Genomic DNA, 27,689 nt, shown 5'->3' on the forward strand with positions numbered 1-27,689 from the left:
AGTGGCTTAATTTGTAAAGCAGAACACTGACTACTTCAGATGTTGTGTTACCTGGTACAGACTCAAACTAGTTCATGTGGAAGTATTTGGATTAGTGCTGTTTTTTGAAACTAACTTGTGAACCTTGTTCCTCTTCTTTGCAAGATCTGAATAAAGTTGTTGTAATCCTTTATTTGTTTATATACTTCAAGACTGGACTTGGCATACAATGTGACATGCTAGTGTAAATTTTTTTTAATCTCTAGAAAGTGTCTGCTTTAGATGAGCTTTTATTCTTCAGCGGAGTTCAGCGGTGTACTACAGTTCAGAAAAATAAGGGGTCTCTACAACCTGTATTCAGTTAATTTTCTCAGCCTAGCAAAAAAAAAACCACCTTTACCACCCTCTTACTTATATACGAAATTTGTAATGAAGAGAGGCATGTTTTCAGGCAACTTTGTTCGTCTTATTGATGCCATATTGTTGTACTGTATTACTTATATAACTAGGAAAAAATAATATATACTAACATGTACTTACACTTGTCAGGGGTATTCCTCCTGGTATGGTTTGTGTTACTTGAGGTCAGTAAATAAGGAGCTAGTGCACCTGCTGCCTTAGCCTGCTATAGAGAGGCAGGAGGTGACACCTGCATACTGTTTCTTCTCTGCATGGGTGCAGTATTTGAACATGTAGGTTGCACCAGTACTGTAACCTGAATGAATGGATCCTTGTGCATGTTTCTTACCATTTGCGTCTAGTCCTTTAGAGAGGGAGGGACATCTAGCACAATAAGCAGCAGCACATACAGTAGATGCACAAAACATACTGCACTCTACAAAATATCAAATTATTTATTTATATAAAATATATTACACAACAATTGTACACATGCACACACCCACACGGTACTTTACCACAAATTTAGGCCATTTATTTTCTTTAATTAAATGGTATAATCTAGCACACCGTATCTTACAGTAATTTACAATATTATCTGAAGACACAATGGGGAAGCTTTGATCATTCATTTATAAACCTTCCATAAATTACAAAAAGAAAGGCAGTCTGAAAAGTATGTATAAACAGTAAAAACAATTTACAAATGGACAAGAATTACAAAATAGTAACAGCCAATGACTGCCATCAGTGTGTAAGATTGTTTTTATTGAGATGCCAATATTGCAATTAATATTTTTATCACCTTTTGCAGCCTTTTTACTGGCTACGGCTTGTGTATATAACACAGTTTTTGACTTTAGACATGCACTTAATCTTGAATCTGACATCAACAATATGAAAATGCCTTTTAACTTAGGACTGCACCTCCACCAGAAAAAAGGTGGGAAGTAAAGGTTTCTTTTTTATTTTTTTAATGGTAATTTAGAATAGTGAACCAGGAACTCCAGAACTGGAGTTTGTGATGTTTGTATGATTGAAAGTGGGGGGGGTGAGGCTCTGAACAACTTAAACCATATCTGATTTCAGTTTAGTGAATATGTTGACAAAAGAAACCTATACAAGAGTTTTGGTTTGGAGAGGAAAAAAGAAAGAAAGAAAAAAGCATTTTGCTCAGTACTTTCAAACTCTCAAGAGTTGTATCATACATTGAATGGAATTAGCAACATCATATTTGATCTTAAATTACTATGATTTAGGGAAGATGAGGACAGTTGAATACACAGTACATACAAAGTATATGTTGTATATTTATTAGACAGTACAAATCATTGTGCATTAATAAGGCAAAACATCAAGGCTGATTTAAACTAGGAGTTTCAAGACCATTTTTTTTAAATGATTAAGGTTAGACAGAAGGGGGTGATCTCTCTTGAACAGCAATCAATGAACAGATTTTTCTTTTTCACCTGACCCAGGGTTAAAGGAGACTAAAGGCTGAGACTTATCCAATGCGCTTGCAGGTGTTGAATAGACTTCAGCTAAAATCATGTTCTTCCTGTCTTAATCCCCCAACCTTTTTTTTTTTTTTCTTAAAGAAAAGGAATATTTGCAACAATACACCCACCTGCTTTTTTCTTGCTGTTTTAAGCAATTCACATGATTCTATTGATGTCAGAGTTAAAAATGCAAAGGCTTAATAAAGTTGTACTGCATAGTCATGAAAGCCCTAGTTTTGACATTTAAAAAAAAATAATACACAGACTGGAAGCTTTACAAGTTGTCCAGGAGTACATGAATCATTTCACTGCACCAAGTTTTTTCAGCAGTTTCTTGCCTTTGGAAAGCAGCCCCTTTTTCTTTTTCGAGGACATATCCCTGCCTCTCCCGGGACTACCAGAACCCATAGGTGACGTAGGTGACCCAGAATGGAGATGAACTGTGGGGGATGGTGCTCTCCTTGATGTACCTGTATTCTCAGGAGGAACCTATTAGGTACATTGTTATAATTTACTGAATGTTTGAAAGCTTAAAAGCTATTATCATCAAGAAAGTTGGCAACATTATTTGTCCCATTACCCACTTAAACAAAAGGGCTGGTTCATTTCTTCTATGTCTTAAAATATGGGCGTATAGCAAATATATAAATTTTGAGAAAAAGTATAAACAATAGAAAACATGCCAATACAGCCCTAGTTTGCTTATACTTTTTTAAAGAGAGTTGGTTACACTTCTTTTGCCGTAGTTCTGGCCACAAATGCCACAAAACAGGTTTTGCATTTCAGTACTCTGCTAGTACAAAAATGAAGAGGGACACATTCAGCTATGGATTTAGGAAAAATAAACGTATTAATTACTAGAGATTATCACTCTATAGAAACCAAGCTGTTTCCAGAAGAAATTAGTTCAAATGTTACATGATCACATACTTTTTGTCCTTTAAATGCCTTTTCTTTAAAATTGACTAGCATACTTTATATACATATTTGATAAGATGGCACACTGGCTTTAAAAAAAAAAAAGAAAGAAAAACAAAAGAAAAACCAAAAAGCTAAAATGAACCTTAATTGCAATCAAAGAAAGCTTAAAGACCCTGACTGCTCGATGTGTATGCTGCAGCTATGAGGTTGCTGAATGAAGGTGAATACTTGAACGATAATGACAGCATTCCTAAATATTTTAAGAGAGTTACTTGTTTTAATCATCAAAAGCACTTGAATGAAAATGCTAAAACTACTTACACTCATCCTATCCTAACTACAGTGCCCTGCTGACAAAATATAGTGCTATCTGTTATGATGATATTGTCATATTAGAATCCATGCTTTAGGGACCTCTCTTATCGTGTAGTTCAAGTTAAGATATTAGCAATTTACTGGTATGTGCAACAGCGAGTTAAGCAAAGGGGCTTCAAGCCTACTTTGATTTTAAATCAAGGTCTAATTCTAATGAAAAAAAAAACCAACTTGGTAAAGCACCCCAACGTACACCTGAAGATACCATATATTTAGTCTAATGCATTCATTGAGTGAGCTGCATGTTTCGTATTGACACTTGTATTGCATTGGTAAACCAAACAGTTGCTAATATTTTAAACGTGCACTTTCTAGGAAAATCCAAGTAAAGTGTACCATATGTAGGTTTTTTTTTCCTTCTTCCAGAATTGTTAAATAGTCAGTCTTAAGCAAACTGAGGTATAATTGATCGTGAAAAACATATTTTAAGGCAGATAATTTAAGTAGCTGTATTTGACTGTAATGCGTTTCAAAACCAACTCTACTCTTGTACGCTACAGTACACACCAGCTTACGTTTCATTTGTATGTTCTTTAAGGGTTGGGGGTGTTGTGCTTTTCTCCGGGTATAGGAACTTGGAATTTTTATATCCGAGGTTGGCTAACAATGCAATATGCAGCTTTTGTTTGTAGGGTAGTTAGACATCAAACTTGCCTTTCCATGTAAACATAAACATTTAGCTCATGAAGAAATATGTTCCAAATGTTGACCTTCATAAATTGATTTGGATTTGTCTTTGTTTTAGGATTTGTCTCCTAAAAAGCTAAATTGACTTAACTAGATAGAGCAAAAGCATACAGCCTGGTCTTCTGTGGCCACTCATTTTGGAGACATATTTCTTTATTTCCCCCACAATTAAGTTTCAAGACTTGCATTAGATAGCCAGGTAGCTTTAATTGAAATCTCTATTGGTATCTTCAGTTGCTCACTTACGTGAAGGCTACATTGCCTTATTAAGGTGTGAAATGAACACTCTTCTTCTGTTTCCAAGCAGATGAGCAAAGAAATAAAAATATATATAAAATATATAATATATAAAAGTATTGCAGTGATGAAACAAAACCAAAAATGAGACACTAAACATGATTAGTTTTTCATAAAAGAGATGTCTCTGGGCAATTAATCAATGCCAGTTGGAATAGGAAATCATAAGAATTAAAAGACTGAACACTGCCAATCAGCTGCATTTACTATTTGTATTTAAAGGAATCGTTGTACCAGTCTCATTCACAAGAATTTTTGCCTTCATCTAGCTACTGCATATAGTAAGAGTCATTCAGAAGCATTAGACAATAACTACTTTCACCAGGGAGAAGCTGTATAAACTCAAATTATAATTGAGATTCTATAATGACTGCAATCAAATGTTAGATTTAGATTCTTCATTTGTAAGTGTTCCAAGCTAGTGGAAACCTAGATAAAGTCATTTTTCTTTATGTTTTATATATTTTGAAAGTTAAATAATTTAAAATGGGCAAGTGGATTTAATTTAATTTCATGTCTAAATTAAGAGACAGAATGGAATGGAAAATAAAAATTTAAGTTTTCCTTATTTGGTTGCTTACCCTTTTTGCTTTTGTACGCATCGGTGTATCATGAAGATATCGCGAGGGTGCATCAGATAGATAGACTTCAACATCATCAGGCACTTCTTCAAGAAAGTTGGAAGGAACCAGCCCCTTCTGTCCATTAAGTTCACCCTATAACATGATGAACATTTCAGTGAATTAAATTAAATGCAGGTTGCCAAGAAGGTAAGGAAATACTTTGACTATATTTCAAAGCCAGTGAGGAAGAAGAAATATCCATCTAAGGTCACACAAGCCGGATATTCCTGCTTCTATTTCTGTGATTTGGCAGTGAACACTATCCATTGAATAAAAACAGATAAGCACGTTTATCTATAATTCAGGGTGACACTAAGACATGAATATGCTTTGAGTACTATAGCAGTTCAGTCGCTCATCCAATTTACTATATACAGATTCTGACACGGTGCTTTTTTCATTTTGGTGCAGGTAATTCTGAACTATGACTTAAAAACTCAAAGCGGGTTTGTATGTGAAAATCCTTGTGCTGTTAGACCAACTTGCACGCTCGGAGTTTCAATGCAATGAATGCGTTGACACCTGGAAATCACAAGAGCTAGTGTGCATAATGGAGAACAAATTAATCCCTGCATTATTTAAAAGCAATAGAGAAATGATAACTGAAATCCCATGCAGTTTCTAGACTCAGGTCCTTAAGACTGCAACATCAATGATGTGTCCTAGGCTTCACAACCTAAAAGCACTTCTGAGGCAATCAAATTATTCTTTTGGCTCTCGACAGCAGTGACTTACAGAGTTGGAAGAGAGAGCTGGGCTGTTTTCTGTAGCTGTGCATGTGGAAAAACTAAAGATCAGGATGCAGACTGGCAGCTACTACTGGAATATTGTCTCTCAGGATACAACTCTTCTGCTTTAAAGGAATGGCAAAGTAGTGTGATCAGCCACCCAGTGCTCAAAACTGAACTACTGAACTATTAATTTATTTTAATTTATCATAAGGCCAGGCTGTATGGAAGTTTTTCTCCCAGATGAAGTGCCTTATCCACTAACAGTCATTCACATAGATACATGTGATCAAAATATACATTTTCCAGCAAACTATATAAGGCAAAAATACAAAATGGCAGAGACAGCTTTGAGGTACATCAACAGCGATCCCTAAAAATGCAATGAAGTGGCAAGTGAGCCAACATCAGTATTGTTCTCTTAGGGAGGGCAGTTTTTCAGGTTCTGCTCTACCGCACAGCTGTGGGAGCAGTGAGGCCCTGAGCTGACAGCTTGTAGCAGTGACCAGGCAGAAGCCAACTTACATAGTAAAATCCATCTTCATCAATTTCACCGAAGACAGTGATAATGTCCCCTGTACAGAATGTTAGCTCAGCCTGCGGAAAAAGGAATGTGACAGTTCGTGTTTTGTTAGACAAAGGTTAACCATTTATTCTTTATTAACAGTAACGCCATTAATATTTTTCCCTCCCTTTTGTTTTAAGACAGAATTGGCGAAACTGAGTTGAAGAGAATTTTTTTTTTTTTTTAGAATGCTAAATCTAGGCACCTCTCTTACTAGGTTCTAGACAGCCACAGGACTTGCTGCAACAAACAAGCTGAATGCAACCATACCCAGGAGTTGCTCAAAACTCAGCTGCATGAAGCTGTGAGCAACCTGAACAAACTTTGAAGCCAGCTCTGTGCTGAGCAGGGTGGTGAACTCCATGGCTTCGCAGGTCCCTTAACGTCACTCAAGAGGCGCAAACGGGACTAATGTCTACAAGACAAACAGAAGATGTTGATTTCTTTTTTTTTCCTTTCTGAAATATGAACTGAAATTGCGGGGCTAAGCTGGATTCTGTTCAATAAAGGTGTTAGAACAGGCATCTTCAGTCTCCAATCTGCAAACAAGACATTGAGCTCTTTTATTGCCTGTGGTTTAAATGTAATTTAATTAGTTTCTAAATTTCTTTTTTAATTTCTTGTGGCCATGGGAAGGAAAGAGAATGAATAAGATGTTTGCTATGTATATGTTGCAATTATTTGATTTATTGCCCCAACTATTTTGTAACACCATAATTTAGAACCAGATTTGGTTCACCAAGAAATATAGGACAACGCTGGCTGAGTTTTAATGTATCAAGTCCCAATTGTTTCAAAATTCACTTTCTTGTTTAAAAAAAATCCAAATTGTTCTACAAAGAAATTTTAAAAAGTATGTTAAAAAAAAATAAAAAGCAAAAAAACATTTTGAATAACCGAGGAAGCTCCTAGGTCTTCAGTATTTTATTTAGTGCTTTGAGTGTACCCTGACATTCTTACCACAATGCATATATAAATGAAAATCGCATCAAATCTTGGTTGAGGGACTTACCATGTAACATCAAAGACAATGTAAAAAGTGATTCCATTGTTGCTGATGACAAATATGGAGAGATGGGAGACTGCATGTAGGTAAATGGAAGATAAACCCATAATGAAGATCTAGCTAATGCTCAGTTGTTTAAATGAAGAGCTAGCTAATGTTCACTGGTCGCTTAAGATATCTTTACATTGTTGTAAGAAAAATAAAAGGATTAAAGACAAGACATACAGTCACAAAAGCTCAGATACATTAATTAAGAAAAAAAATACAATATATTATGAATGCTGTTCCACTGTGCTAGAAAGTTCTGGTTTGCATTGCAGAAGGGAGTTGATGTTTTGAGGAAAGGTAAAGCATGGTACAGACATTGGAAAGCGTGCTTCACTATCATCTTGTCAGTGTGAGCTGGAGCACTTCTCAAAAATAATCATCTTCTTACACAGAAACATATAAAGAAAACTTGAAAACAATAAATGGAAAATAATAATTCCCTACTATTTATAACTCCATGCTTTTTTCCCTACAGACTTTATATATAGAGACATGCGCAGACACACACACACATTGCACAACCATATATCTATAATTGACTGCGTCGACCCATATTAAATAAATATTACAAATTGAGGCCGTGAGCAACCTGATCTAGTGGGTGACATCCCTGCCTATGGCAAGGGGGGGTGGAACTAGATGATCTTTAAGGTCCCTTCCAACCCAAGTCATTCTATGATTCTGTGCTATTTGAACAATCAGAAATCGACTTGTGCAGAATTTATAAGCCTTTACTATATATATACATCTATCTGAAAATATTTGGCCAATGTTTGTAATTCTGATTTTTTTGATTTTACCAACTACGTTTCAATTACATTAGGATTCCACAAATGGTAAACACAGTAAACAGTTATATCAATACCTCTACATCAACGTTAGGAGAACTTTCTCTTGGATCATAGTCGTACAGCGCCACCATCCTTCTTGTAGATACTGAATGTTGTCTGCCACTCCGTCTGTTTCTTTCTGTTCCAATCACAAGGAGAGGAAGGGAAGGAAAGCTATAAAAGTTATTTTGAACACAAAACACAAGGTGCAATTTTTCCCTGGGTCACATTCACAACAGTGCATTTGGTATTTCTCTTAGCACAGTGGTAAGACACCATGGGTTACCAGACCTATTAACACAGATGAAAGTTTCAAAACAGCATGTGCATTTCGTAAGTAACTGAACAGTTGTCTTGCCCTCTTTATTCTAAGCCCCTGAATCCCCACGCAGTATATATCTGCAAAACTAACGTTCTGAAATTTACTGCCATTCTTTGTTGGAAGAATCAGAGTTTACTAGGGTATGTAAAGGTAAATGCTCAGAAGTCAAGTTTATTTCATTTTAGTAAAACTTTTACTATCTACTCCCCTCCCCTCCCTTCCCACCCCCCATCACAAGGAGTGTTGTGCTTGGAATTATTCCTCAACTTTCTGCTGGGAGACTGGAATGAGACACGGACACCCTCAGCTGTCCCAAGACAAAAGAGGTTACCCATTATGTAAGTGGTCTGAGGTATTTTCAAGACTGACTACAAGAACCCATTCTCAAGTACTGTTTAAGATTCCTTTGAGGAGGAACAGAAGGAAAAGAGTAAAATAGTTTACAGGAACCACATGACATGTTTACTGATTGCTACTAAATATTTACAGAGAAGTTTAAAATGGGCCACATTTTAAATTCCAATGATTATTAGCATGATTCTTGCAGATGATTGCTGTAGCAAAGAAACATGCTTGTTAGTGCTACTTACAGACAGGCATTGAGGGCAGGTCTGATGAGCATTATGCAGTGTGACAAAGGAAACGTGGGGTTGGGAGGCACCCTATGACTGCTCTGGCAGGAGGGTGGGCATTAAGGGTTCAGCTGATGTAGGAGCAAATACTGAGTGTGGCATGCACTCGCAGCTTTCACGCTGCCCACCAGCTGACACAGAAGCTTTCAGAGATCACCTACTTCTGCAGCAGGTGGATTGGAGTTACCTTCCCAGCTACCGTTGCAAGGGATTTTCAGAGAACACAAGGAGAGATCCAAAATGAAGGCATGAACTGTAAGAGATGCAGGACCCAATTCCCCTGTTTCCCAAACACTTAGATCAACCCATATTTAAGTGATTACCTCAGAATAGCACTTTTCATTTTGGAGTACTTCTCTGGGGCAAGACACTGCCCACAGTCCAGGGTCAAGGGCCCCTCTATGACCAAGAAAAGAATCCAAAAAGGATTCCGTATGTATTTGCTATGTGACACTATTTTCCGACTGCTGGTTTCCAAAAGATCAAAGGCATTAAAAAATAAATAAATCTAGACAGCTCAAATCATTTCAGCTACTTTACAGCTTGAATCAAGTTATTGTTTCTTAGCACAGACCTCTTTTAGACTTTCTGGATCTGCGGTGTACAGAGCGTGTGCTCTCTTTGAAACGGTCACAGTTGACTTCAGGAAAGGAATGCATACAAATAAAAGAAGAGAAGATATGAAGCTGTTCAAAGTTCTGCTTTTAAGGATTTAATGTGGGCAAAGGATTAAGAAAATTATAGTCATATGAACACAGCAATGTAAAGTGTTTGATATGACATTAAAAATATGATTAACAACATGAGACAGACTAGCAATTAGAGCCTGCTTCTGCTAAAAGATCCACGTGGGCAGCCACCGTGACAGTAAGGATCTGAGCACATGGATCTCTTTACTATTCAGAGTGTGTATTTAGTTTAAAATTAAGCCAGACTAACTGCTCTCCCCAATCCATTAATGAGTGTGGATTTTGTGTTTCTTTTTTTTTTTTAATTTTTATTTATTTATTTTTTATTGTGACTAACAATTTAAATCCATAATAAAGAAAAAATATATGGTACTTTTGAATTGCTAAAATATTTAAAGGTGAACTGCTGGGGGTAGGTTGCTAACAGTTCTCAGAAATGTCTCAATAAAATTCAGTGCTTAGAAATTTTGCCCTGCCTTACATTTTTATCTCAAATTGTCTCCCTCTTTCCAAGATAAAGACTTTCTGATTTCTCAACTATTTCAGAAGCCACTGCAAGTTCTGAATTCTGAAAAAAGATGACATTTGCAGAATATAACCCTTAAACAGCCAAAAATTAAAATTACAGGGAAATACACAGATTGGTGGTTTCATTTTCACAGGTGTTCTGTATCAACATCTTGCTGACTTCAGTAAGAAGAGCACTGAGCAGGACTCACAGCAGTAGGTTTCAAGCATAACTGTTTAGGAATATATTTTTTGTATTCAGGTATGTCTTCATGATAGAATTAGAAAAACATTTAGACACTTGTTAATCCCACCAGGCCTTCAGTTGTGTTTACAGATGTAGCCACAGCAGGTTAGGTATCCAATTCCACTAGGCTTCAGATGATGTAGTCCTATGTTTACATCTACTTTGCAGAATAATGCTGTGGACAGCCAACCTACTCAGGCACATCTGTAAGACCCACTGTCTGCCTGTCCCACATTTTTGAAATGTATGTGTAGGTGTATGTACTAAACCTGGAGGAGCAGATGGGCAGTGGGGTTTACAAGCGCAAAAGTGGGAGTATTTGTTGTATTAACATGGCATAACTCAATTAATATACAGATTTGAAAACACAGCAACTAAGAACTTAAATCACCCCTTCCCTTTCATGGGGTATAGCGATTTTTAAAAGATCTCAATATCTGAAGAAGGAAAAAGAAAAAATTGTCTCACATTTACTAATATGTTTTTGGATACAATAAGGTTTTATTCAATCTAAGAAAACAATTGTGGAAGACTTTGTTTCTTAGCAACCACTTTTACAGTTCACTTTTAAACAGGACTGAAACAGTTCCAGCCCTATATACTCTCTGAATTACAGTGAAAGGTTTAAAACATATTGAGATAGTTGTTTAAAATTTACCTTTAGAAGGAAATCTAAATTAAGATACTTGCATCGCGTGCCTCTGTACAACACTGAACCGATGACGTAATGCAAGTGGTTCATAATGCAGAATCATTTGGCCAAACTCTGCTTTTAAAGGGGTTTGTTACTGCAATACCCATAAAATCTCATAATATGTATTGCTATCCCAAATTATATTATACATAACCCTTTGCCACCATCCCTTTAAATTACTGGTAAAGTAAGAAAATGTAGAAGAGTAAAAATAACAACAAGTGACTCATTTTATGCTTTGCAGCAGTGAGCGTATCACAAAGCACTTCAGCACAGCACACTCCAAAGCACAGGGATCTAGTTCTGTGTCTATAAATCTTTCAGGTAAGAAAAAAACATTTTTTTTTTAAATAAGAAAGTAATGGGTGGAGTAGTGAAGATAAAAGTCCTTATTTGTGGCAAAAGGTGTGACCAAGATCAAGTATTTGTTGAATAATTCAGATACTGACACAGAATGTATCCCATAGTGTAGTAAATTGCTGTAAAATTCAAATGCATCAGCATATAATAAAAACAAAAGGCAAAGCAGATCCAGCCAAGTTAATAGCACCCAAAATTAGGTGAAGTGATGCATATATACTTTCCCTTACCTATTTTCTCTACTGGTGTGTTCAAAGGAAGAAAACCTTGTTTTAGAAGCTGATCCATCATCTCTTCATCATCTGCTTGGATCTCAGAGACCATATTACATGGGATAAGGCCAATTCTTGTACAGGTTTCTCCACGATAGAATCCATCGGCATCTTTGTCCCCATAAACCTGTCATTTAAATAATAAAAGTGTTGGTTAATAAAGGTTTTAGTATTTAGGATTTTTAATAAAGACAGAACAGTTACCAAGGTATAAATAGGTAATTACAGTATAGATGTGAAATTAGTTTTTTACTACTTTGACTTACATTACAAGACTGGAAATGTTAATTTGAATTTTAACTTCAGTTTCTTAAAACAGAAATTGCGTTTTTTTTTTGTTAGCATTGAAAAGCATAAAAAATAGTCATCTGAAAGTCATTAGTTTCCCCATGTGTTAAGTTAAAAGTATGCTTAGCTATTTACATAGATGTTTATGGAATTATTCATATGGCACTGCTTCTTGGTGTCATATGAACTATATTCAATAAGAAGCATTTGTAAAACTGCCCAAGTTTTGTTATTTTGATTAGAATTTGTATATGATCAAAAAAAAATTTAAAAATGTCTGTTTAATATCTAATAATACTTGATGTATATTCTTACTTAAGCTCCGATAGTGTTTTTCCAGAAGACATTAAGCTACAAGAATAGCATGAGCTTTCATCAATGAGAACAGGTAAATCCAAAATTTGTCTTAATTTCTAAAAATGCAGTCAATTCGTAAAGTTTGCCAATGATACAGAGGCCTAAATCTAGGACTGCACAAGACAAAAAAAGAGATATTCTTAACGCAAAACTGATGATTAATTTCAGATTGTTTCCTTTTTTCAGGCAAAATCAATTACTTTCTTTTCTTTAAAAACAAACAAAAAAAATCCAAACCAATCCCTTCAGTTCAAATCACAGTTTGTAAAAACTGACCTTTTATTAGCCTCAGCCTTCTCAAACAGGAATCTTTTTCAGTTTGAATCAAAACATGTTCATAACTTACCTGACACCATTACTACTTCACACAATACAGCATGTGCGACTGTAATGTACGGACAGGACAGACTTCACACAACTGCTCAGGTAATGTACGAAAAGTATTTTGGAAATGCAAACCAATCCACATTCACAACAATTCAATGAGAAATCAAAACCAGTAGATCACAGTTATTACCATGGTCCCAGATATAAAGTTAATATCACTCAGAATAAATATCTGATGTGAGGACTCTCTAGACTTTTCAGTGACAAATGTACTATCAGTGAAAAAATAATTAAAATACCTGAATGAAGCAAACATTGTTGCCCAAAAAAAAAAAAAAAAGTTCTTTTCCATATATTTCCATATTTTGGGCATAAATTTATATCATATCATCTAAAGAGGTAACCAAAATATTGAACCAAGTATTTAACATATTAACATTAAAAAATTGTGATTTTGTGTACAGACATTAGTGTTAGGATACAATCCAACACAGTGGAAGGAAGTATATATTTTAATAGCTTAAGTAACACTTTTTTATCTTTAAGCAGATAGTTTTACAAATAAGTGTATATATTTTTAGGTTCAGTTTCAGATCGTACTTAAATCTCAGTTAAAACCTGGACTACCAGCAGCCTTTCCTTCTCCCCTCCCTCATTTCCACCCATTCTGCACCAGATAGCTTAGATACAAGGCTATGGAAAGAGATGTTTACACCTGCTGATTCAACAGAAAAATCTGCTAGCTTTTCAAAATCAGAACAGCAAACTGAACAAATTTGCCTTGCAGCTGCACAATCATAATGAGGCAAGCTGTGACAGAGGGCATGCATAAAGACACGGATGGAGTCAAACACTGTCTGCCACCTGAAACAGGCTGATTTGTCTTCTGCTCCCTCTTCAAGGAGCAGCTTGTGCACCTTACACCTGAACAGCTAGAAAAGGAAGTTATTTTCCCAGTTTCAAAAGAGGATGACTTTGGAAGAGAAATACCTAATTTTGGACCTTATTTAATTTCAAGTGTATACGTGCTAGGAGGGTTCAGCGTTTAAAAAAAATACAGTAGCTGTGGATACATACGGAGGTGCAACACTAAGCATTTTTACAGTACCTTTGCAGTAAAGAGGTCAATTTCCGAAGCAGTTTTTCCTATAGGGTTTGTGGCAATAGACACAGGAGGCCTCAGAGTCACAATTTTAGTCTTCGCATCTAAATCTTAAATTGAGTCTTTCCCTAGCTACCTAATGCAACTCTGAGATTTCTTCCTATTGCCTAATTATATTTAAGCAATTAGCAGTAGATATTAGGTTCCAAATCCAATTAGATTTACAGCCTGAACCTCTGGAGGAAAAAAAAATCTTGGACTCTTGTCACACAAGTTGCGCTCTCCACTGGAAACAAAGGACATGCTGTTTGTAACAATGGGTCCTTTGTTTCCTTTGTTTTTAGATCCCACCTTAATGATCTGTCCTTCTTTAAATGGCAGCTCTTCTTCTGCAGCATCAGGATTTGGGGACATTGTCAGCGGATCATAGTCAAAGAGTGCAACAAATATTCGAGTAGAAATATCTTCTGTGCCAGGATCTGTTTCTGATTCTTCATAAATATCTGGAGAAAGATGGTCATGACCACCATAGCCATCTATGAAAGTAAATTCAGAAAAGAGCAATTCAGTAATTCGGCCTCATTTTTTCAACTATTTCAGTTAGTATTTGAAAAGTGTTTGGTGTTTCAGTGAAAACTTAATGCATGTCCTATCAAGTTTGGCATTTCTTTTTTTTTTTTTTAATTAGCAAGTTGTAATTTTTTAAGCATATTCAACCTGCGTGCACTGAACGTGGTGTTGATCTACACCACAATGACATTTACACAAGTGAATACAGCTCAGGTAAGAAAGCAACTTTTGTTAGGTTTACTATAGTTTGCTATAAATTAGTGAAGCATGTTAAGAGTGACATAATGATGATTCTGATAGGCGTTAACTTTACTGCAAAAATAACCATGCTTTGGATCCACCTGTTTTCCAGCACAGCTGCTTCTGCTCTTCATGGACCCAAGAAAGCACATCCCAGCTGTGTTGACATACCATGTTTTAGGTATGAGGTTTAAAACAAGGTTATAACCTCTTCTCTTCAGACAGGTAAGAAGAAATATACTTCAGTAGTGTTAGTTGTGTCAGGGATGGAACTATACTACTATTTTGCTTAAACACAGTCAATAGTTAACATCGACAGCAATGCCCCAAACCCACCTGAACACTATAAGATATGATAAAATCCAGGAGCAAAGGTTAGCTATGACTGCATTTAATTATACGCTCATTAGGAAGGATCATCCATGAACATCACAACACTTGACACTGTACTGTTCTCAGGCCACTGCAGGGTACCAAATCAATTAGGACTTAAAAAGTAAGAATGAACTTTTCATCTCATAGCTTTCAGACATTTCAAGTTACCTGGAGAAGGCATTTAGTCCCTGATTCAACAACATACGTGAGGATGGACTTCAGTAAAACTGAATTAGTAAACTAGGCCAAAATGGCTAACAATAAGTGTTTTGTTGACAGGTTTCAAATGCTTTTAATTTTGTTTTGAAAGAGCATGTAGCAGTACTTTCTCCAAAAAACTTGCTCTTTCAAGACACATGAAGCTGAAGACCCAAAAGCACGCAAAATCACAAGCCACTTCAATAAAACTTATTTTCCAAGTCCCACTAACTTGAACGGGAGTCAGATACTTTTGTTCTTTGCTGAATCAATACTTATCATCCAGCTTGCAAGATCTTTCACACAGATAAATTGAGAATATATTATGAACTACAATGAAAATGTAATTTACCTATATCATTTTTTTTCAAACACATTAATACAAGTTTTACTGTAATCATCTCTTATAAAGACTACCTTTTTTGTTAATCATTTGAATATTTAATATGTAATATTTCAGAAAAAAATAATCTTTTTGCTTCAATTCCAAATTTCGTTCAACATTTGACACGTTTAAACTACCAGAAAAAAAAAATCAGAGGGTCACAGCTTTAAGGGAACAGCTACTGACTCTTGGGTCCAAAGTGCAAGAAAGAATGTGAGTAGGGAAAAATGCAGAACAGCAAAAGGGCAGGGAAAAATTCCAGCCAAGAAGCTTTATGCAGGCACAAAGCACAAAAAGGGTGTGTGAAAGAAGTGCACATATGGGACAGAAAGCAATGGGACACACAGGGTGGGTTTCTTCTCTATTCTGTTCTCTTCTTATAGTCATGTCGCAGTCTGTATGTGGTTTATACTCGGGCCCACCAGGCAACATAAAACAGGTGGTTGAAGGGGTAGGATATTTTGACTGTTAATTTTTAAATTAAAAATACCAATGTTTGCATCTGACTTCAACTGTGATTAATAGGAGTTAGGTGCAAATATGAATTATAGCCATATGTATCCCAGTTAAAAGCACTAACCTGTAATAATCTGACTCATGATAGTGAAGTTTGCTTCACTGAATGAGAACACAAATAGTCTCTTTATTTTCTCATTAGCCACTTATTCTCTTATGTGGTATATATCATACACACATGTAATTGTGTATGTAAAATCTTAAATCTTTGGATGCAGCCAGCCAGATTCCCAACCGATGTCAATTTACTGTAGTTGCATTGAACTCACTAGCTATACACAAGTTGGTGATCTGGTTAGAAGTCAGATATGTTCGCTTTGAAACCCAGCATTAAATTATAATTTACTTAACTTTCAGGGTCCATTTGCTTTATTTCAGAAATCAGAAAAAAAAAAAAAAAGAAAAGAAAAGGAAAAAAAAAGAAGTGTTTCCTAGATCTACATATGGCCTAGGCTGCTTTTATGGGTTAAGTGTTAGACACTTTAATTCACTATGTTATGAACTATGAAAACTGAGTTGTTGATCATGTAATGATTTCTATGTTGATGAAGCAGCAAATACTACCAGTAGTGGGTATAATTACCTTACTCGTGTAATACAAGTTTGTTATTATGATGTAATTATACCTAAAAATATGAATATTTTTTGTCTTCACCAAGGGACAGAGCCAAAGGCCTGTGTGATTAATGAAAAGACCCTGAATTATTGTTTAGCCCAAGCCGCAAATCAGATTAATGTTTGGTAACAGATTCCTATTATTGAACATGTAAATCACATTGTGATTTAGCAGCTACTGTTTGACCCTGTCCAATCTATATGAATCAAGTGAAAATGTGCTCATTTTGATGAATGGTTGTTCAGGTATATACAGTAAATATTGACTGGCATTAGTAGCAGCGTAGCTTCACAGAGGTTCATGCAATGCAGTGTGCTCAGACTCAACTGAGTATGGAAAGGTGGCCGCACAGCAGTTTCAGGACAGAGGACTAAGGGCTGTTGTCCCTTACAGCTGAGCTGGAGAAACTTACCTGACAGCAAACAGGACTTAAGAGCTAGTTCCCCTGGCATTCTGCATTGCATGCAATGTTGTCATACATAACCGCACTTGTTAACACGCAGCTCTAAAACGTGTCTGTCATAAAGGATGAATAATGTTCGGCATACCGTATCTATATTCAGAGGCCATGGTACGCTGCTGAGGCCATTTCTTGTGTCCACCAATGCTGCGATAATAAGCTTCTTCTTTTACAGGTGAAATATTTCCCTCACTACCTGACCGAGACCGACCGCCTTCACTGTTACTGTCCATTGTAATTTCTACGAAGAAAAAGGGAATGATCTATTAAAACATATTGTATAGTTGCCTTTGAGGAGGCTCCTGCGGGCAAGTTTTGCCTATCTTCTTTACTAACTTGCATATAGTAGGAAGGCTAAACACTGTGTAAGCTTTGCCAGATGTCACAGCCTCTAGAAATCCTCCTGTATCACCTTTTATAAAGCATCTATTTTTTTTTTTTTAAATTCACATGGTAAATATTATTTGTTAGATCTTTGGATAGGAATCATCTGTTATTATGAGGTTTAAGTAATCCTACCTGACAGATCTGCAAGGTCAAGAGCACTGTAAACTGTTTCACCTTCTAAAGTATCAACCTAAAAACAAAAATTAATTAATTTACTTAAATCCTACCTGCAACAGTATACTAACCCAAAGTATTTATAGCTTAATGGAGAAAATACTTCAAAGAATTTCCTAAGAATTTAAATTCTGGAACATTTGAAGAAAGATTTGATCTTTGGAATCGTGACAACATTACAGCGTTGAAGGTCTTTCCCTCTAATTTAACTTGCCACTGCTGCTTTGAGAACTTCCCATCATTAGTGAGGCTGAGTAACTTAGCAAATACTCCAGGCATACATGTAAAGGAATAAGCCACTGCCAAGAAATTTGGAATCCACATTTTTGAGCTGTATACTGAGACCAACAACAGTTTCACATATTTAAGCCATCTAAATTTTCATATTGTAATGACATAACCATCATAATTTCATTCTTCCAAAACCCTACTTGCAGCCATTATTCATGGGAAACTTCGTCTCTTTCAGTGGGATTTCTGAACTTGCTTCAAGTTTATTCACCACTCAACTATATGCTTTTGTGTGCCATATTTTTAACTCTCTTTACTTATCTGACCTGCTGATATATTTCATGTCTTCTAGATTTTTTTTCCCAGCAAGATTCCAGGAAGCAACTTTTGTGCAGAGTTTTATCTAGTGTTTATTTTAGCTTCATTTATCCTCAAAGTGATTTACTACGGTATGATGCTGAAAGTGAGAAATAATGCATACCTATCTTTCAGCAATTTTAATCACTAGTCTTTCAGCCAGAAATTAGGACTCTTGAAATCTAAGGCAGATTTGCCCTTCCAACAGCTTCCCAGCATTTTTTTATCATTATTATTTTTATTTGTTGTTAGATATTGTTCTTAATGCTCTGTAGTTTGCTTGTTATCAACATTAGACAATGTTGTAATTTATTCCAAATGGAATCCCAAAGAGCACCTATGGATTGTACATAATTCAAAATACATTAATTCGTTCTTTTAGTTGCACTGAAAAAAATAAAATCTGTGATTTTAGTTTATTAATCTGCTTGACTGATTATAAGAAATTAATTTCTTTATCTGATTCCTAAACTGTTGCTATTGAACTGCTAAACAAGAGAGTCATTACTTGGTGGACTTTGTATCCTACCTTTGTTGAAAGAAAGTGAGTTCTGATAAATTTAATCACCTCCCTTATTTTTTAATAACAATCAAAACTAAAAGGAAACCCAAAGGAATAATTAAAACAAAAACAAAAAACCTGTCTACTCTCTTGCTATTTGTAAAAAAAAATAATAAAATAAATTTACACATAATATAAAAAGAATGAATTTAGACACAAAACTTGGTTTAAGTAGTCCAAACATAAGCCAGGAATCTTTATTCCTGAGAAAAACAGGCTGCTTTCAGCCTAGGAAAAAAAAAAATAAAAAAATCTCACAGCCTTAACACCATCATCTGAATGCTGTTTGGTTCAGCTAACAATAACCCATCAATAGAAGCACAGGAGCCTCCCTGGAGTTGATTCTCCCCCATACCATTTTCATACCAGTGTAATTCCATTGATATCTGTGAGAATTATCCTGGTTTACAGCAGGATGTGGGAAGAGAATCAGGCTTCTGAACAGCCATGCTATACTGCAAATGCTAAGAAAGTTTCATGCATTACAGCTCTGCATGTGTTGTGATCTACAGTTTCTTTCATTAATAATAATTACTATACACCAAGTATAAATATAATTGTGTCCACTAGGGGGATTTTGCTTTTAACAGACAGAACATTTCTGGCATTTTAGTGTGACCCATGAAAAGGGAAAAATATTTAAGATTTAAAAGTAAAAGAATTCCTTTATGATCAGTCTCCTTCCTTCTGATAATCCCCATTTGTGATGTCGCTCATCCACATAAATGTCAGGTGAGAACATCCTGACACTGCTTCAGGCTCCTCCTGATGATATTCACAAAGTCCAGGTTAGGGACATGAACCTAACTGGTTACATCTTCATGGAGTAATGTTCTGTTAATAGCTCACAGAATTCTTTCTGCATTTGTTTCGCATGTGTTTGCTAATTTTTCAGTGTGCATGTTCCTTATTTGTCAGTCTAGAGTGCAAATTTTAACAAATATGCATTTTTCCATAATGTCTTGATTCCATTATCTTTTCTGCACTACTTTTTGGATTTTTTGGTATACATCAGCATATGTTTTAAGTCATAAGTAAACCAGAATAGGGGTGAAATATCAAATCTAGTAAATATATGGAAGTTCTACTAACTTGTTGCATTTAACAGCTTCCATTTTTTTTCCATGCTAAATTCCAAAAAGTAGTCAAGAAAATGGAAAGTGAATGCAAAATAATGGTTGATGAATGGGAAGATGGATGGATGAATGAATGGTTGAATGGGTACATTTATTTTACTGATCATATGCCTGCCTGCATTATCATTTGTTTTGGTAAGATTTGATATTATCTAACCTTAACCAAGTTTAGAAAAGCTCCAACACCCATTAAATTCAATGAAAACCATCCCGGTGATGTTGTTGTCTATTGATTCAGCCCCCTGAGACCCCGGTATGCTTACATTTAGCTCTTACTTAGATGGAGATGTTTTTAGATCAATTTCATCTCATTTAAGTAACTAAGAGAAACCATGGCTCAAGACAAGTGTCCATTGTAAGGACCACCTTCCCAACTCTGAGGCTGCAAAGAACAGAAATTCACCAATCTGTCCAACTAACCAATGGAAGGGACCAACATTGGTCGAGACCTTTGTGGCACTGCACTGCCATGAGAGGACCTTCGCCCTGCATGCTCCGCCCTTTCAGGCCGTCCTGCAGATGATGGATTACCTAAAAGCTAAAAAACAACAACAGAAAAAACAGGTTTGTAAGTTACATGCATGGAAACATTATGGTTATATGGTTGGACATTGATCAGGTCAATCGCATTTGGAAGCATAAGCTCTAAAGGCAACTAAACTTAGTTTTTAACTGAAAGGTTAGCTGAAAACTAAATACTGTTGCCTGGCAAACCTGCAAAAGAAAAAATGGTTCCCTGATTTATGGCAGAGATTTTGCAACCAGCAGTCACATATTGGAACAAAAAGAAAAGAAAAGAATAATTTTGGAAACATTCTTTTGCCTTTGTTGTTGCTACTATGACGTTATAATCTCCTGAAGAGTAGTGCAACCGGTTATGAGAGCTGATGATATCAGGCTACACTGAACAGGCACGCATCTCTTTGTTTTCAGCTATATAGCTTTGTCCAGTTTGCAGCATGTGAACAAGTGTATATCCTTCTCTTTGAGCACACTGCTTTTCTATAATGGCCTTCGACTGTTAAAGCCTTTTAGAGGTTATTGAAACACGTAGAAGGGAATGTAGACACACTTCGTCTCACACCACAGCTGTCTCTTTCTGTTCACTTGCAGAAAACGTTGCTATTTTAATAACTAAATGGTACTATTTTAATGCTTTCCAGAGTTCATCATGCAGCCATTGAAATTAACACAGCTTGGGCACTAATTTTAATGGGAGAAATTTTTAAGGATCGTTTCAGAATAAATTGCTGGGCTAGAAGAGCAGGCAGCTGATTTCTACTGTTACGTGAAATACATTTGATTTGAGATCTCCACTCTGTATTGCTGTAGACTGAGAGGGTAAAGAACTTGTTTGGTCTTTTGGGAGCAGGGAAACCTATGGATGCATCTGTCAAAGCATGGAGACTCTGCTATAGACTAATGGACAGAAATGCAATTAGGCAAGATCACGCAGAGGCATCCTTGAAAGATATGGAACAGCCCTGGCTCTCCCTTTCGAAGAAGCTGTTTGCCTGCATTCTCTTGCAGAGATGCAGTCTGCAACTTCAAAGGCAAGAAGAGATGATCTAAAAAGGAAGGCGAAGTAGTGACAGTGCAGAGAGAAGGCAGAAAATGGAAATATGATGAAACCTGTGACTCCCCAAATCTGGGTCATGTTCACACTGGGGAGAATCTTGATTCTTGTCCAGAGATGGTTCATGATAAAGAGCATATCCTAAAAATTCTGAGATTGAAATGAACAAAAACAACATGATGAAATGGATTCCTCGAGATATTTAAAATAATAATTACTGATGAAATATTTTTCCAATTAAAATGCAGCTTTTTTTTTTTTGAAAAGCAACATTTAGATGGGCAAAATAAATAAAGACAATATTGTGGAAAATTATAGTTCAGCTAACCCTTAATTAAAATTTAGATTCAGTTGTCCTTTAATGAAAGCAGCCATTATTGTATTTTTTTTTTTTTTGTGGGAAAATCATTGTAAAGCAAATTAAACTGATTTCAGCATGACACAAAAGATGACTGTAAAGCAAAATGCGGAATAATAAACAAAAATGAATGGGGAGAAAAAAAAGGGGGGGGGGGGAATGCAGCAGATAGGTCCAAAGGATGGACTCTAAAAATTAACTAAGAAAAAAAAAAAAAAGAAAAGAAAAAAAGTAGCAAGAGAAAGAAAACAGACTGATTTGGCAAGCAGATGTTAGAAGGAAGATTTATTTCACACACCAGAGAGTCTTCTGCATCTCTGTGGGATGGCTTTGCAAGTGGACCAGCGGCCCTAGAGTCAGCCATTTTAAAGTCGGTCTTCCAGCCTCCCTGAACATCTTCATTAGACAAATTATCTGTTCTATTACATCTCTGAGCCTCATACTTTTTCTCATAACTGGGCTTGACCTGTTCATTCCTGGGCTCTACAAAGGAAGGACCCAAGTCACCAAAATCTTCTTCAATGCTGGTTTGTCTTGTTAAGGTTTTCCTGCGAGCAAGCAAGGGCCTCATGCTTTTCCTGCAGGAACAGTTAGCAGTCTCTGCACAACAGCTAGATGCAACATTGGCAGAAACTGAATCGCAAACATATCTGAAAGTAAAACGAGATTCTTCTTCTTCACTTCCACAGTCTAGTCCACTGTCTGGGCTTCTCGATAAGGATCGGCTATATTTATATCCTTTGTCGTCTCCAGCAAAATCCTCCATGCCTGAAATTCTGTGCTTGGCTGCATACCAGAAGTTGTGCTGCTGGTCTTGATTGTAGGGCCTAGGTGGTCTAGAGTCTCTAGCTATTGTGGGATTCTTTTTATAGGGCATACCTAAACCCTGCTTGTATAGCAGTTCAGAGTATTCACCATCCTCTTCAGCTACTTCTGGAATACTGAAAAGCTTTTTACTGTGATGTATCTGTTGTGAAAAGTCAGGCTGTTCCAAAAAAGTGGCTTCAGTGGTCTTATTCTTATCGCACTCCTTAAGATTATGTAATGTTAAAAATCAGACAGGGAACAAATAGTGTGTGACAAAAATAAAATGGGAGGGAAAAGGGAGAAGAAAAAAAATAAAGACAGAATTAGTTTTAGAGCAATGGCAAACATAAGACATGCAGCTTATTTAGTGAAAAAGATGTCATGCTTTGAATGACTATCTGTGAAAAATAAAGACATGATTAAGAAGTTGCTGGGTGTCAGATACAACATGAGAGGTCAGTACAAACAACTGAGTGATGCTCTAACAAGAATAAACCCATGCATTTAAAACAAAGCAATAGAAGCTGCATACAGGTTCCAGCATGGTGAATGAGAATGACATTAAAACATGGCACTAATGCTTAGTACTTTCCTTGCCCCATGCCAAATTGAAATTTAATTTTTCTTTGTAACCAGAACCCTTATCTGAGAATGAAAATTCTGTTAGAACAAGCTGTCTTGCTTTGCATCTGTGAAAGTACCGTATATGAGTAGCAAATATTCCTAGATCTCCTGCCAGAGGAGAAATATTTTGCAAACATCATTAAAGAAGCTCTAGTTTCCTTTGTCAAATTGTAAAAAAAAAAAAAAAAAAATTTTTAAAATTTTATATATATATATATATATATAAAGCCCAGTTTTTAAAGCTTGGCTTCCACAGAAAGAACTCTGAGAAGCAGGCTGCTCTCTGATGTCTCTTGGTTTGCACTGTCATCATATCTCTCAAAATAATCTTGTACCTGCTTGTTAAAACCAATATTTGAGAATCAGCCCATTAGTAGAAGTAAGTGAAAGTCTCTGTTTATATCAGAAGTAGGTAAAAACTTTCCCAGCCTGAATAAAATAAGCATTCTGATCATGATAGATACATATAATAGGGAATAACAATCTCCCAATAAAGCAAGTATATATCTGCATACAAAGCATTTTCTTGTTACTTGGGAGAGAATACTCAACTACAGCTGAAAGTGCATGGTTGGCATACCTTCAGATGCAAGAGGAACAGGAATCTGTTTACATTATGGAAAATTCATTAAATGTGTTTTTCATTTTTTTGTTAGCTACTGCTGTTGCAAAGTGAGATTGGATCTAGTGAAAGAGGGGGAAATTATCAAACGCTTTGGGATCAGAACATGACCTGCATTTTGTATCAAAAAGCTTATTAACATGGTGGGCAATATTCTACAAATGAGACTTTGACATCCATGAGTCCTTCCCCAGGATGTACTCACACTGAATTCTACTGAAACTGAAAATCAACCATACCCTCCACATACACTACTACATCGAGAGAAGTATGCCTGCAAACTTTAACGTGTCTAAAATGATTTACTACACCAAATAAGGGTCTGGATCACCTATTTAGACATCAAAATTGGCAACACTATTGTAAAACGAAGAAGTAGACATAATTTCTGATGCATAAAGAACAAGAACAGTCTAGGGATAATTCACTTTTTCTCCAGACGAACGGGACAGAAGCAGCATGCAGAAGGATTTCAGTTTGAACCTTTATGATAGCAGAAGAATCGAAACACTGATTATTTTTCTTTTGAAAAAAGTACCTGTCTCATTCCAGATAGTATCAGAATAAAAGGGCTGAATTTACAGTACATGAAGGCAGTTACAATAACAGTCAAAATTCTTCTATACATGAGAACATAGCATTTTTTTTTAGTTAAATAACAGCATACTGTAAGAAAAATTCACCTGTGGTTTCCCTTATCATTCAAGTTATCCAACTTGCTAAGAAAACACAATTTAGTGTAATCAATAGACACATGAAAAGCAATTACAATTTATACATACAAGTATGAGAAATATATATTCTGTATTGGGTAAGTTCAACATTCTGCATATAATTAATTGTTAATAATTCCATGATAAATACTCCTCTGTTGTGATTAAGCAGTATTGCTGATAGATATTTCCTACTGTCTCTGACAGGTGATTTTTAAGGTGATTCCTTAATAATCAGAGCACAAGGATTTCTGATTATACATTTATCAAACAAAGTTCACCCAAATCCCCTTCTTACAAGTGAGCTTTAAAGCCAGAGGAAGAGATGGCACTGCACTGAAAACAGGAAAAAATTCCTTAGACATGAAAAGCCTAAGTATTTTTTTCCTTTATGTATGCATGTTTATATAAACCGTTTTGCCCAGAAACAACTCATTGTCTGGGTAGCACATGCAGTATATTGTCATATAAACATGGGAAAAGACTCCCAATATAGATCAGAAATTGCAACTTCCACAATTACATATAGGAAAATAGTCAACTAGCTAAAAGATTAGCTATCCAACTACAGAAGAAATAAAGGAGAAAAAAAAAAAGAAAAAGATGCCAAACCAAATGTATTAAAGGTAGCCTCGACATCATAAAAACAATGTTTGCCCTAGTTCTAGTTTTATACAACAGTGTTAGTTTTAATTGTCTGCAAAATCCATAATTGTCTAAAAGAAATGGTTTGAAGGAAGAATAAAAATATGGAGGTATCTTAAGGTTTCTCCGCAGTCATGCTTACCTTAAGTGCATTGTGAGAAGTCACACTGACTCGTCGTCTTCCTCCATCCTCCAGCTGCATTTCCGAGTACAGCTCTTCTTCATCTTCCTCCATAATATCAGACAAGTCAGAACCTCTGCTGCTCTCTGTATGGTACTCTTCACCATGGCAATAGTGAGGCTAATCAGCAGGGTGAGGGGGAAAAATCTTTACCGACTGACATTGAAAATCTTTGCATACCACCAAGAAGGACTAAAGCATTTCCTAGGTTTGAATTTCAAGCTAATACTACATATAAATTACAACATGCAGCTTGCTCCTCTGTTTTAGCAGATGAATCATGTATAAAACTTTTTGCCCATTTATGTTCCCAATTCAAGAAATCCAATCTCAGTCTCACAGGTGACCCAAAAAGGAACGTCTGCATTCAGAGCACCAAATCTAGTTTTAGTCTTGATCAAATTCCCATAATTTAGAGGTCCTTCATGCATCAGTAGACTTGCTGACCACATTGTAAAAGCCCTAGGATAATTCACATATCATCTGTTCTTCACAGCTGTTTGTTACATCACATTATAATTTAAAAGTGATCAGCACTTAATTATTGCAGGATGTTACCATCATTATATGATACAGCTAGCTGATGGAGTTTGAAGTTTTCATTCGTGCAAACACTGTAGGAATAGACTGCTACGATCTTAATGGTTTTTTAAAACCAATTCAATATTTCAAGTTCTTATTAACTTCCAATTATTGGAAGACAAAGAGGACAAAGTATGTCTTACTGAATTGCTATTGTTAAATAGGAGTGGCCTTGGTTAAACTTTTAAGCCAGAACATTACATTTAACAAACCAGATCATAAACTAAACTCCTTGTACATTTTATAACTAAACTAAACTCACTGCACATTTTGTAAGCACAGCATGATTAGATATATTAAAAAAATGGGAACCACTGTACATGAAGATGGAATCAAATCCTGAAGCTGCATATTGAGGAACATTTGAAGTTTGGAGTAATGTTTGTAAGTGCTTGAGCTTCTGTAGTGAACTGAACCAAAATTCCAGAAAGTCTCAAAATTGGTACAAAAAGAAATGAAGGCCATTGCTTTGACCCTTCAACAAGGGAGGTCAGATGTTTGGCTAAGATTTTCAACCATGTCAAGACATAATAAAATATCTCTTTGCTAGGATTTCCAACTCTCTTGAAAGTAGTGTAGTAAATTCATGTTTGTTTCCAGCAGAATCAGACTAAAAGCTGCACAGGTGTGGAAAAATTCTTTTGGCAACATCTCTCTGTTCCTTACAGCATGCAAAGTATGTATGTATGCTGCTGATTTTCTGCTCATTAGGATTACAGGTTATGTCTTTTATGGTACACAGAAATCCTTCCCTCTTTCCTTTTTTTTCCTCACGGAATGCTTTCATATGCAGGAGTAATGCATGATACAGAAGAAACTCAGAGCCCAGATGTGACATTTAAGTCACATTTCTGTTTAATTTTTTTCTGTTTCCAGTGCTTAAGACCACTGCTTGGGATAACAACCTACAGATGCATGGTGCCAAGCATTCAGTTCCCATAAAACAGCATAATGCTCCAGTAACAGGACATTCACCTACCTACCCACAGTTTTACCAGTATGACTACAATAATCAGTTGATACCTTGAATAGCCTGCTGAGCTTCACAAAATACTTGTTTCATACCAGACAACTGACACAAGAAAAATAGCAGGCTACTTACTTGCTTTCCAAGTTCTGACCCTTTCAGAAAATCATCAACTGAAGCCCCCCTCCTTTTGACATTAGGAGAATCATAGCCATCTTCCTCATCATCTGAGTTAGCATACTGGGCTGCATTGCTCCTTTCACTAAAAACACTTCTTCTCTCCATCTATCAAAGCAACAAAAAATGGAAAATTGTGAAGACTTGATCCTGCAACCAATGGAGAAATGGTAAATATAAGACATGAGTATTCAAGAACACAACATTTAAATATACTTGTGGTTTACAACAATGTTAGTTTTCCTGACTCTAACCTTTTAGGAGTCTGCAGGAGTTTTTTGGTTGTAGTATCACTCTCACTCAAGGAATTATACGTTTTCATGTGACCATTAACTCAGCTGCTAGCTTTCTTCCCTCTACTACTGTTATCTTAAAATTCTCAGCATTCTACAGTCAGAGGCTGCTAAAGAAGACATTAGTTTCCCCCATGGCAGAGGACGAGCAGAAGACCTAGCCACTCATTTCAGCATTTTTGA

The 27,689-nt window shown here is 36.0% G+C and overlaps 1 protein-coding gene across 16 annotated transcripts in view; it reads right to left on the bottom strand.

The window, feature by feature from the left end:
* Positions 1-891: 891 nt before the first annotated feature.
* The window catches only part of RIMBP2 (RIMS binding protein 2), a 151,255-nt gene continuing 124,457 nt past the window's right edge, over positions 892-27,689 (bottom strand). For 6 of the 16 annotated variants that reach the window (XM_083803680.1, XM_083803672.1, XM_083803678.1 and 3 more), the window contains 12 exons: positions 27,172-27,321; positions 25,449-25,607; positions 22,194-22,925; positions 20,382-20,499; positions 17,203-17,355; positions 14,106-14,290; positions 11,639-11,807; positions 9,486-9,551; positions 7,993-8,096; positions 6,034-6,105; positions 4,739-4,873; positions 892-2,366 (listed from right to left, as the gene is read on the bottom strand). In XM_083803680.1, coding sequence (XP_083659806.1) covers positions 2,178-2,366; positions 4,739-4,873; positions 6,034-6,105; positions 7,993-8,096; positions 9,486-9,551; positions 11,639-11,807; positions 14,106-14,290; positions 17,203-17,355; positions 20,382-20,499; positions 22,194-22,925; positions 25,449-25,607; positions 27,172-27,321 — 2,232 coding nt within the window. In that variant the 3' untranslated portion in view covers positions 892-2,177. Of the gene's footprint in view, positions 4,154-4,738; positions 4,874-6,033; positions 6,106-7,992; positions 8,097-9,485; positions 9,552-11,638; positions 11,808-14,105; positions 14,291-17,202; positions 17,356-20,381; positions 20,500-22,193; positions 22,926-25,448; positions 25,608-27,171; positions 27,322-27,689 lie in introns of all 16 variants that reach the window. The other 10 variants (XM_083803683.1, XM_083803687.1, XM_083803682.1 and 7 more) reach the window with 10 other exon arrangements.

The sequence above is a fragment of the Anser anser genome (genome assembly GCF_964211835.1).
Source record: "Anser anser genome assembly, chromosome: 18".
Taxonomy (NCBI): Eukaryota; Metazoa; Chordata; class Aves; order Anseriformes; family Anatidae; genus Anser; species Anser anser.